The sequence below is a fragment of the Oryctolagus cuniculus genome, chromosome 16 (assembly GCF_964237555.1).
Source record: "Oryctolagus cuniculus chromosome 16, mOryCun1.1, whole genome shotgun sequence".
Classification (NCBI taxonomy): Eukaryota; Metazoa; Chordata; class Mammalia; order Lagomorpha; family Leporidae; genus Oryctolagus; species Oryctolagus cuniculus.
Window position 1 is genome coordinate 18,870,138 of NC_091447.1, and position 11,357 is coordinate 18,881,494.

General features: G+C 60.2%; 1 protein-coding gene and 1 long non-coding RNA gene across 3 annotated transcripts; one reads left to right on the forward strand and one right to left on the reverse strand.

Annotated features, from left to right (window-relative positions):
* Positions 1-739: 739 nt before the first annotated feature.
* Positions 740-7,143, reverse strand: LOC103349435 (uncharacterized). Of its 2 annotated transcripts, XR_007922324.2 has the most exons (5): positions 5,853-7,142; positions 3,837-3,943; positions 3,078-3,170; positions 1,335-1,484; positions 740-946 (listed from the first exon to the last, which is right to left on the reverse strand). It is a non-coding gene; the product is annotated as an uncharacterized lncRNA (long non-coding RNA). The 2 variants fall into 2 exon arrangements; XR_007922323.2 differs by having other exon boundaries at positions 740-1,484; positions 5,853-7,143.
* On the forward strand, positions 4,246-7,447 carry EVX1 (even-skipped homeobox 1). Its single transcript, NM_001171405.1, is given in 3 exon segments — positions 4,246-4,672; positions 6,121-6,377; positions 6,899-7,447. Coding segments are annotated over 3 exon segments (1,233 nt in total).
* Positions 7,448-11,357: the final 3,910 nt, after the last annotated feature.

Consider the following 11,357-nt stretch of genomic DNA (forward strand, 5'->3'; position numbering starts at 1 on the left):
ACGTGCTTTGTAATGAATTACATTTCAGGACAGTCACGGTGAAGGAAGAACCCATTCATCTCTGCTGTGTGGGGGAGGGAGGGGACCCAGTCTCTGTGCCTGCCAGGTTGGAGAACTGTTCTTGGACAGGTGGTGTGAGGCAGGCACAAACCTTCAGCCTGGGGAGGCCCTCAAGGAGTCTGCTCTGTCCTCCAGCTATGGGACAGGCCAGTGGTGGGAGTGGGGACCTAAGATGCCAGGAGAGGACAACCCTGGCTCAAGGCTGAGACTCTGCTAGGAGCCCAGGCAGACAGGTGTAGAGGAAGGGCTTGTTGGAGCTGTAGGTGGTCGGGGCCAGAAAGCTTTCAGCTTCATGTTCCAGGCCACAGCCCTAGGCGGAGAGAGAGGGGACGCTTTGGGAAGCAGAGTCCCAGGAGGTGCAGCCTCCCCGTCGGAAGGAGAAATTGTCCCGCGGATTCGCGCAGACTCTGCAGCTCACTGCCCGGCGGGCGACAAGATGTCCAGCCGTTATCTCCCCTCTCGCTAGGGGAAGCCTGGCCTTCAGTGGACTCTGGTCCCCAGGGCTGCACCCTGCAGCGGCGCTGGGTTTGCAGAGGGGAGTGAGCTGCGGGGCCATCGCCAGACCCGCCCCTCCGCGGCGGGAGACCCAGTCGCCAGAAAACCTCGACGGCGACAGCCACGCCGCAGACTGGGAGATGAGATGACCCAGGGCCCAAGATCAAAATCCAGGCGACGCTCATTGTTTACAAGGAAGCTCCCTTTGTTCTTGCATTTCACCAAGGAGAGAAGCAAAAACCCTCTTCCCGGTCGAATTTTAGCCGACACCGAAGCAGGCACGCCAGCGCCTGGTCCCTGTGCACGCAGAGCTTGGCCTGGATCGGTGCTTGTGGCGGGGAAGCCCTATCGTGCTTGGGGCCAAGGCCGATAGCCCACGAAGCCCCCAGCCCTGCGAAGCGGGGTTTTCTTGGGAATCGAAGCCGTCCAGACAGCCAGTCCGGTGGCCCAAGCCCGGCTTCCGATTCCATTTTAAACGACCCGCGCGTCTAATCTTCGCGTCGCCTCCCCCGGGGTTCCCACCCACCCCCGGCCCTGCCCAGTCCGGCCGGAAGCGGGGCCCGGCGCTTTTGAAGTCCAGAGAATTTCAATCCGAGAGGAGCCGGCTGGCCCAGAGCCCGGCGCCCCAGCGGGAGAAGGGGCTGCAGGCCCGCGGGGAGGGGGAGGTGAGAAGCAGCGGGGGCGGGGTGGGGGAGGCGTAGGGGAGCCTATTGGGGCGCTGCCACCCACTCCCAGCCGTTCTGGCGTCGCGGGGGGCTTGCCTCGTTCTGGGGCTTTACCTTCCTTCTCCCCTCCGCAACACCGCGGTGAGGACGCTGGGGAAACGCTCGCCCTGCACAGTACCACACCAAGGCAAACAAAAGGCGCGTTGGTGTCCACGGCCCTCCTCTTCTCTTCTTCCTCCTATCAGAAATGCCACCTCTCTTCATCTGATGTGGGTGAAAGAATATTTTTTGCCAAGAAGTGACACTTGGTTAATTTTTTTTCCTCCACGCACCTAGAGGGAAGAAACTGAGGCTGCTCTGGGGACAGAAGTCAGGAGCAGGATTGGGTGCACAGGTTGAGGAGTGATATCTCTGCAGAGTCAGATCTGGAGCCCGAAGAGGCAGCCCCCCGCGGAGAGGCTGCGTCCTGGCTTTAGCCCCCTCCCCACGCCATCCTGGGAAACCCAGCTCGCCAGGGCTGGACCCAGGAAGGAGGCTCCGTGGCACGCCTTGATCTCTCAATCCCATTCCCTTTCATCTCCAGGGAAAACCCCGGGGAGAAAAAAAGGATCAAACAGAGAACATTCCCATAGAATGTAAAGCTGGGGGCGGGGCAGGGGAGCCTGGAGTTCCTCTGAAGACCCCGCCCCTAGGAGGTGGGAGCCGCAGGGCGGCCCTGCCGAGGGAGAGGAGAGTGGGTAACACCCAGGCTCAGTGCCAGAACTCCAGACTGGGCACCGAGGCAGCTCTAAGCCCTGCACCAGGCGGCTTGAGTTTGACAGCATGGAGCCAGCCAGTGCACCCCGGGGGCTCTGCCTGCTGGTGGGGAAGGGCAGGGTGTGACTGAATCCTTGGACAGCTCCACAGGGCAGCCAGAGGCTCTGGGATGCAAAGGCCAAATACATCTCTCTGACCTCTCAATATTTTCCCGGAATTTGGGGCTCGCAGCGCTCAGGTGATGATGGCTCTGGGACTCGCAGGCAATGGAGAGATGAGTGTGGGTGCCGCCCTCCGACCCCGCAAGCCTTGCCCTTGTTCCCCAGTGAGGGTAACGGGCATCTCGTTGAAAGGAAAGAGGCCACTTCCATGGCCCCATGGATACAAAGACTGAGAGGGAAAAGCAGAAGAAAAAAAGAGAGAGAAAAGTAGGAGACAGACGGCAAAATGGCAGAGGCAGAGGGTCTTTAGAATGTCTTTGCCTGGGAGCAGAGGATGGAGGGAGGGACCAGATTGCCCTCTGCAGCTGGGCTGGGCTGGGGGTTATGGCTAGGAGTTCTTGGGGGGAGGGGATACCTTCAGCAAAGTGGGGAAGAGACCACCGAGCCCACCAGCCTGCCCCCACCGGGGGGCCATCCCTTCCTTAGAAGAAGACCTGGGAGAGGCCTGCAGCCACCCTCCACACACCAACCACCCTGCCCCCACCGGCTCCACCTCTGCCATGGGGGTTTCGCTCTCCAAGGTCTTCTCAGCGCCTCTGGTCACTGGTTCTTTCAGGGCATTTCCTGGAACCTTTCTTCTGACCCTGGCATCACCCGCTTTTGGAGTCAGGGACCGCCGCCAGTGGGCAGGGCCTGGGAGAGGATCTGGTAGTCCCTAACACTGCAAGCTTGGGGGGGAGGGGGAAGCTGGCACCCCCCCCCCAACCAGGGGCCTCCAGCGCTGCCACAGCAGCAAGGGGCCACATTTGCCAAAGCCCCTTTTCTGGAAAAACCTGTTTCCAGGAGAATTCGTTGACTCTCAACGAATACCTTAAATATGGGCAAGGAAGAAAAAAAAAAAAAGAATAAAAAAACCACCACACCTCCCCGCCCCACATACCTGAAGTGCCGGCGAGGCTGGAGCAAACGGAAACGGTTTCTTCCAGCAAAACCACCTTGAGGTCAAGCTAGGTTCTGGAAAGAGCCAGGCCACCTAGATGGGGAGGGGAGATTAAAAAAAGAAAAAAAAACATAATCAAGCACATTGAGTCAACAGCCAACCCCAGGTCTTTAAGGAAGAAATATCCAGGTATTCCTCTCTTGCCCCCTGAAGAAGAAAACAGGGAAGTTTGGTTCGCAGGAGGAAGGAGACGGAGTGGGTAGGGAGAGGAGAGGAAAAGGATGCCCCAGACCCAGGCTCTCAGACAACTCAGCGGTGCGGGAAGAGACTGGGGTTTCGGGCGCTTGTGAAAAAAAAAAAAAAAAAAAAAAAAAAGGAAAGAAAGAAAGAAGAAAAAAAAAAAGACTTGGGAGCCGGCTCAGGTTAGCTGCCCCGGGCAGGCGCTGGGAATAGCTCCTAGAGAACCGAGGCCCCTAAGCGGCCTTCACACTTTTAGAATGCAGCTACGGATTCCTGCATCCGAGTTAAAGCAAGCCACCAAGTTAAGAAAACAAAAGTTAAAACAACCGAGAGAGAAAAATGCAAAGCGCCTCCGACGCCCGAGTCCCGCTGCCCCCGCCGAGCTCGCCGCGCGCCCGACGCTCCCCGTCTCCGTCGGCGGAATTCCATTCGCGGCCCTGTGCCCGCTGTCTCCCTCTCTCAGTGTGTGTGTCTCTGTCTGCTTTCACACTCTCCTCCCCATTCGAGCGAGGCCCACACCTGGCGCATCACTGCCGAGCCATTAGCCGCCGGTCTCCTTTCATCTTCGCAGTGGCAGACGTTTCTATTTATCCACTTGCGCTCGCCGAGTGGCGTCACCAGCGGTACTGTAATGACGATTGCAGCAGGAGGATGACAGCTTAGAAAGAAGAGGGCAATGGGGCTTCCTCCCAGAGGCGGTGCGGCACAGAGGAGAGCTCGCATCACAAGGTGACCCCGGCTCCCTGTTGCCACCTCCTCGGTCGCCGTCGACACCGCGCCCCGGACGCCCCGCGCCCTCCCGGTCGTCGGGCCCTCTCTTTCTGCCTCTCGCAGCCTGACTCTGTCCGGCCACTGGGGAGCCGGGGAGCCGGGGGGTCAGGAGCTCGCTGGGGCTTCTCCCCCAACCCCCCCTCCGGAGGACCCCAGGATGGAGAGCCGCAAGGACATGGTTATGTTTCTGGATGGGGGTCAGCTTGGCACTCTGGTTGGCAAGAGAGTCTCCAGTTTGTCGGAAGCCGTGGGCAGCCCGCTGCCCGAGCCACCGGAGAAGATGGTGCCCCGCGGTTGCCTGAGCCCGCGGGCGGGCTCTGCGGCCGCCCGGGAGCGCGGCGGGGGAGGCCCGGAGGAGGAGCCGGTCGACGGACTAGGAGGCTGCGCGGCGGGGCAGGGCGCCGAGCCGCGGGCAGCCGGGGCGGCCATGCTCGGCCCGGGTCCCCCTGCCCCCTCCGCCGACAGCCTTTCTGGCCAGGGGCAACCCAGTAGCTCGGACACCGAGTCGGATTTCTATGAAGAAATCGAGGTGAGCTGCACCCCAGACTGCGCCGCCGGGAGCGCCGAGTACCAGCACAGCAAAGGTAGCCGCCGCGCCCCTCGGCTCCCCCCCCCCAACCCGGGGGCCTTCCCCTGTGCCCGCCCTTTACTTGAGCTCGGGCCAGGAGGAGGACCCCTTTCCCCCCTGGGCAGGATGGCTGGGGGACCCACCTGAGCTCCTCTCCCTGGCTCCCTGTGCCCTGGCGGGGGGTCTCCTACTGTGTCCTGGCGTTGGTGGGACTGAGGGTGACAACCGTGCCTTGTTGGGGGAGGGAGATGTAAGCCCTGGCTTGAGGGGTTCAAGGCGCACCCCAGCCACCCACTGTTTTTCGTGGGAATGCTTCAACTACACGCAGAAAACACCTACCCCGGGGGGAAGGCAAGATCAAACGCCAGTCGGGGCAGTTTGGGGCTGGTGGGGTGTAAGGCGCATCTATGCGCGGAAGCCAGGAGTCCATAAAGGACCGTAAAACCGCGGCCGACTGTGGCTGCCCTGGCGCTGCGGCCCTCGGACCAGTTTACACGTCGGTCAGAGGTCCAAATTACCTTGTCACTTCCCGGGCTCGGCGGCGCCAGGTCGGAAATGGTCCCAGTGGTCTAATTGCCTTTGGTCTCCGGTTGCATTTGAAAAGGCAAGGATCGGGCCCTCCCCCTTTCCCCAACCCGTCCTAGTCCCACTTCTCCACCCAAAGGAAAAGGAGCCGCAGGGGGCCGCAGCACCACCCTTCCCCTGGGGGTAGGCCCAGATCACAGAGCCCCTCCCCGACCAGGGCTAGCAGAGTGGGGGTAGATGGCCCGGAAGGGAGTCTCCCTCTGTGCCAACAATCACTGCCTGGGGGTGGGGTGGGGGGGTCACTGGGAGGGAGAGCCCACCGGCAGACACTTCTCCAGGAAGCTGTGGGAGTGGGAAGAAGGTCCTGGGAGGGAGAGCAAGCCACCCCTTGGCCTTGGCAGCCAGCACCTGTGAGTACCTACACCCACTCCAAACCGTCTACTCCGCTCAATGCGCACTCTGTCCTAAGCTTCCCTGGAAACAAGCTCTGTTCACTGGGATGCACCACCCCTGTCATCCACACCACCAAGGGAGTCTTCCTCCCACGTTTGTGCGGGCACACACAGGAGCAAGCTGGCGCCACGCGCGCCCAGCACCCTACAGTGCCCTAAGACTCAGAGTCGCGGCGCTCCAACACAACGTGCCTGTCTGCAGGGCACACCTTTACCCACCTCTGCCAGTGGTAGGTAGAAAGCTTGAGAGGCTGCACCTTGCCTGTGTTTGTGGAGGGCAGCTGGGGGCCTCCAGACCCAGCTTGTCATCGAGAGAGGCCTCTTAAACAGCAGGCCTCCCCCAAATCTCCGTGTCCCCTGTCCTCCGGGTGGCTGGGAGCCCGTTCCCTTCCCATCTTGGGCCTACGGCCCCACCTGAGCTGGCCTACGTGTGCCTGTTGTGTGTGTGTGTGTGCGCCACGCGTGTTCTCTGGGCTTCTCTGCACAGGACCCGGCTCCGAGGCGTTGGCCGGCAGTCCCAACAGTAGCAACGAGGTCCCCAAGAGCAGCGGCGGCGGCGGCGGCGGCGGCTCGCAAGGCTCCCTGGCCTGCAGCGCCAGTGACCAGATGCGCCGTTACCGCACCGCCTTCACGCGGGAGCAGATCGCACGGTTAGAGAAGGAGTTCTATCGGGAGAACTACGTATCGAGGCCCCGGCGCTGCGAGCTGGCGGCCGCGCTCAACCTGCCGGAAACCACCATTAAGGTATTCGCGGCGCGGACGGCGGAGGCGGGTGTGCACCTATTCAGCAGGAAGTAAATCCGCACTGCCCACTGCCTGCATTGCGCGCCAGGAGTCTGGGCCCAGAATCTGCCTGGTGCGAGCACATTGCCTTGACAGTCCCTGGGCGGACGCTGGGGCCACGAGGTTGAGTCTGTCCCCTCCCTGGGAGGAGGTGCCTGGGCGAGTGACAAGTGTCCCCAAAGAGAGGGCTTAGAAGGAGGTTTCTTCCTAAGGCGGAAGCTGCCTGCCGACTCACACCCGCAGCGTTAGCCACCCCCACGCTGGGTTCTGGCTCACAGGGGGTCCAGGCCACGTGGGCAGAGGGAAGGAGGGACTGGGACTGGAGTCACTTCCTGGACCTCCCACGAAGGGACTCCAGGTCCAGGGGGTGGCGGCAGCAGTGTGGTCTGGTATCAGCTTTGGCGCGTCCTCCGGAGTGGGGCAGGACTTCTGGGCCTGGGCCTGGTCCGGCCGGCGAACACGCGGTGCTCCCCTCTCCGCAGGTGTGGTTCCAGAACCGGCGCATGAAAGACAAGCGGCAGCGCCTGGCCATGACGTGGCCGCACCCGGCCGACCCCGCCTTCTACACGTACATGATGAGCCACGCGGCGGCCGCGGGCGGCCTGCCCTACCCCTTTCCGTCGCACCTGCCCCTGCCCTACTACTCGCCCGTGGGCCTGGGCGCCGCGTCCGCCGCCTCGGCCGCCGCCTCGCCCTTCAGCGGCCCGCTGCGCCCGCTCGACACGTTCCGCGTGCTCTCGCAGCCCTACCCGCGGCCCGAACTGCTGTGCGCCTTCCGCCACCCGCCGCTCTACCCGGGCCCGGCGCACGGACTGGGCGCGTCGGCCGGCGGCCCCTGCTCCTGCCTTGCCTGCCACGGCGGCCCGGCCAACGGGCTGGCGTCCCGGGCCGCCGCCGCCGCCGCCGCTTCGGACTTCACCTGTGCCTCCACCTCTCGCTCGGACTCTTTCCTCACCTTCGCGCCCTCGGCGCTCAGCAAGACCTCCTCTGTCGCGCTGGACCAGAGGGAGGAGGTGCCCCTCACCAGATAAGGGACCGCCCGCGGGCTGCCGGCTCCAGGACGCCCGTGGGGGGTCCCTGTCATCGGGGACTCAGCCAGCGCCAGCGCCCCTGCTTGCTCCAAGACAAGGAGGGCAACCGAGAGGGCGGCAATGGACTCAGCCTCGAGGGACGGTCAGGGCGTCCTGGAAGGAAGGGCTGTGGCTGGCCCATTTGGGAGCAGGAGTGGCAATGCGGGAGAGACCGGCCTCGGGGGTGGAGGCCGTGGCTCCAAAGCTAAACAAAACTCCGCAGCAACAGCCACGGGATAGGATATCCAGCCCATTTGCCCACATCACCACCTCCCAGTCCTTTCTCATCCGGGCCCCCTGCCTGACAAGGCCAACCCCAAGCCCTGCGAAGGGAAATTGCTGTAACCAAACGCTGTATGTGCAGAGCAGGTAGAGATAAATCTTTGCCAGCTTTCTCAAGGCACGGCGAGGGGCTTGTGCTTGGCAAAGCACCAGCCATGCAGCCGAGAGAGTGCAAGGGGTACCAGGAGCTCTCGGCCCTTCCTGCAGCCTGAATCACACCGCGTTTTTGGTTCTGGCAGCTCCCAGCACCTGATCTCCCTCTTCTCCCCCAGCTCTGCGATACCTCTCACCTTGTAGCTCCATCCCCACCCCTCCTCACACCGGGCCTTTTACTTGGCCTAGGGAGGGAGGCTGTCCAGTCCCTAGGGCCCCTGAGCAGCTTCTCTGAGGCCAAGCCGCTTCTCCCTGGGCCCCGCACACAACCTGATTAGCAAGTGATATGTGTGAGGAGGGATTGTGAATGTTGAATGTATAATAATGCTCACCACGCGGCTGGCCACAGCCCCAGAGCTGAGCTGCTGTTAACAAGGCGCCCAGGGAAAGACTTTAGGGAGTGGGCACTGTACCTCTTTCCCTGGTGTCTGCTGGCAGATTCGAGGCGGGTTTTCATTCCTGGCTAGTTCACTTTCAGTTCTTCCCTGGGCGCCGGGCATTGTACATCTTTCCCTCCGTCCCCTCCAAGCTGCCACTGGGACTTGACTTTCAGATACCAGCGGGTGGTGGTGTCTGCCCCTTCTGGGCACCTTGCCTCTGCTCCTCACCAGGGTGTTTGGAAGCCACGTCCAAGCTCGCACCCCACACCGTTCTCGTAGCCGGTTTTTGAGGACGAGGAGAACTTTGACCCCCAATGCAAGCTTTACTCCGATTGAGAGGGAGTCATTCTTCCTAGAGGGAATGAAGTTGCTTTGTTTTGGGGTTTCCCTCTGAAGCCCAAAGAATTTGCTGTTACAATTTGTTAACCATATTGCAATAAAAGCTGGACATGATTCTCACTTTAGCATTAAATTTTTTTTTTTTTTTTGGCAGTAGCCAGCACTTTGAGTAATTTTGAATTGCTAGTTAGCCAGCAAGGGCATGGGTAGGGAAGGAATGAAAAGACGGACTATAGACCAGTGTCCCAAGCCCTGTGGGGCATTGGCAGGCTCCAAACAGATTTTACATGGCAGTGGACAAAGTAGGCTGCAGTCTGCCCTGGGGAGCATGCTGTCTAAATTCTGGGCATGCTAAGAGCACTCCAAGGTCCATTGTCCCCCACAGACTGCTAACCCCATGGGGCTCACCCCGTGATGCCCTTGCCCAGCTGCTCCAGTCCTTTGGAGAAAGGGGAACTGGGCTGTGGTCGCCATGCACTCTGCCTCCACCCCAACCCAAGTGGGCAGGGCCATGGAACTTGGCACTGCGAAGGGCTGAGTGTGCTGGTCAAACCAGGTCTGCACCTGCTGGTGGGGACGAGGAGGGGCAAGGGCTGGGTTCATCCTCAGACTAGAAGTCATTTTGAGGATGGAATTCTGGCCCATTAGGGTAGGGTGACAGGCCTTGCTTAGCAGTCACACACACACACACACACACACACTCCCCAAACTGCCACCACCTCGGGAATAGCTAGCACAGCTGCGTCTGGAGTCCCGCTGATACAGGGGAGGGGTGGGTATCTGCAGAGAGGCGAGGAGGCTCTGGCTGGTACAGACACCTAGAGGTCCCCCGCAGCAGGTGGGGAAGTCCTGTGCCTAGTGGCCCCTGCCCTCCCAGGCAAAGCCTTGTGTCGAGGTTTCCTTTCTAGCACCCCTGCCCTCAAATCTGAGCAGCTCCCTCGGCAGCCGGAAGCTCCAGAGTGCCAAATGCTGGTGAATTCTGTGGTTGCTCCGCGTTGGGCAGAGATTGCTTGCGACAGGTAAATGGGCTGCGGGTTGCCTTAATGCCAGGCGTATTTTCAGTTAATAGGGAGGGAAAATGAGGTGTCTGCAGCGATATTGGAAAGTACAAGATCGATGATCCAGCCTCGTGTCCAATCAGCAGCCTTTAATTGACTGTATTTTCTGGGTAATTGAGCCTCTCTCCCTCCAAATTGAAGTGGAAGATATAACAATACATCTTGCCAGGAGGAATTACTCATTACTTCATAATGAAATTTCCCTTTTGCCAAGGTTTGCGGTTTGGCGCTAGGAACTACTTTTCACTGCCCCTCCCCTCCCCAAAAAGGCATGCGTGGCCCGCCTTCTCAGGGCAACCCCAGGCTTGAGGCACTTCACTTTGGGGTGGGGGAGGAAGGGGGGGGACTATGAAGCAGGCACTGCCTCACCACAGCCTCACTCTCCATATCTGTAAAAGGGAAACGTGAGGCTGGCACCAGGGCCCGCCCTTGGATTTGCTTCCAACTTTCTGAGGATGTCCGCTTGACTTTGCCACATCTTCATCCCGTTTTGCAGGTGGGGAAAGAGAGGGTCTGAGTTTCTCACAGCTATTAGCAGCCAATGCAGCTATGAGCTCCAGGCTCCTGCTTTGTCCGTCCTCCCTGCCTCCACACTGCAGCCCATTGCCTGAGGACATCGCCAGCAAAGTCAGACACCTCACTGCCGAGTTATACTTTGCCATGGCTCCTCAATCCTAGCCTGGCCAATGGGGCCTTGGGAGCATGGTCCAGCGCCAGCCTGGGTTTGCCCAGCCCAGCAAGACTGGTCGGTCTGCAGCCCGAGTGCCAGGCCGTCGCCTGCTTGTTAGCTTGTGATTGATTGCCTTATTAAAGCGTGTTCTTGTAAGTGTGACCGAACTGATTGCATTGCATATGTTTGGGATAATGCTCATTTTAAACAACAGGATAAAGAGGATGAGCTCGGCAGAGCCTGGAAGACAAAATTATTCCGGCCAGCAGCCCCCCTAACTCTGGGATTAAATTGCCCAGTTACACAGCCAATCACTTGGTTCTTCCATCCCTGTCTCCACTTCCCTTCTGGTCTTTAGTTTGATTGTGTCCCCCAGTGTGGTATGCCCTATGGAGGGTCTCTCTAGCAACTGTTTCAGCTCCACGTCCTTAGACTTGAATCCTGCAACCACACAGCTCAGGCATGGAGTCCTCCCCAATGCAGATAGAGCGAGAAATGATTCAGAATACACCCCGTCATCTCAGGCCTCCCAGGGGGACAGGGCCCTAGACAGTCACCCCAAACAGGAACGTGAGTCTCCAGAGTAAGTCGCGTGTCCCCCAACCCCCAAACCCAGCCCTTTCACGAAAGTTTGATTCTTTTGTCCCCAGGCTTCTCCCGCTCGGTTGCTTCTATTATCCCTCAGCCCAGGAAACACCCGTTGCCATATGTCCACCGGGGAGCACGGGTGTGACCGCGGACACTTCCAAAGATTCTGGACAGACTCTGCCTTCCTCGTGTCCTCTCGGTGCACTGTCGCTGTCACTTAAGAGTGGGAGAGGCGGGAGGAGGATTGCGGGAAGAGGCGGCAGCAAAACACTGGGGTTGCTTCTGAACATCTCCTGGCACCCCACTTCCCAAATCATTCTTCCCCAGAGGGGTTCCCAGTCTGCTCTGATTCCATAACAAAGAAATCCTCAGCCGGCCTCCAACCGCTCCAGTAGACTTGC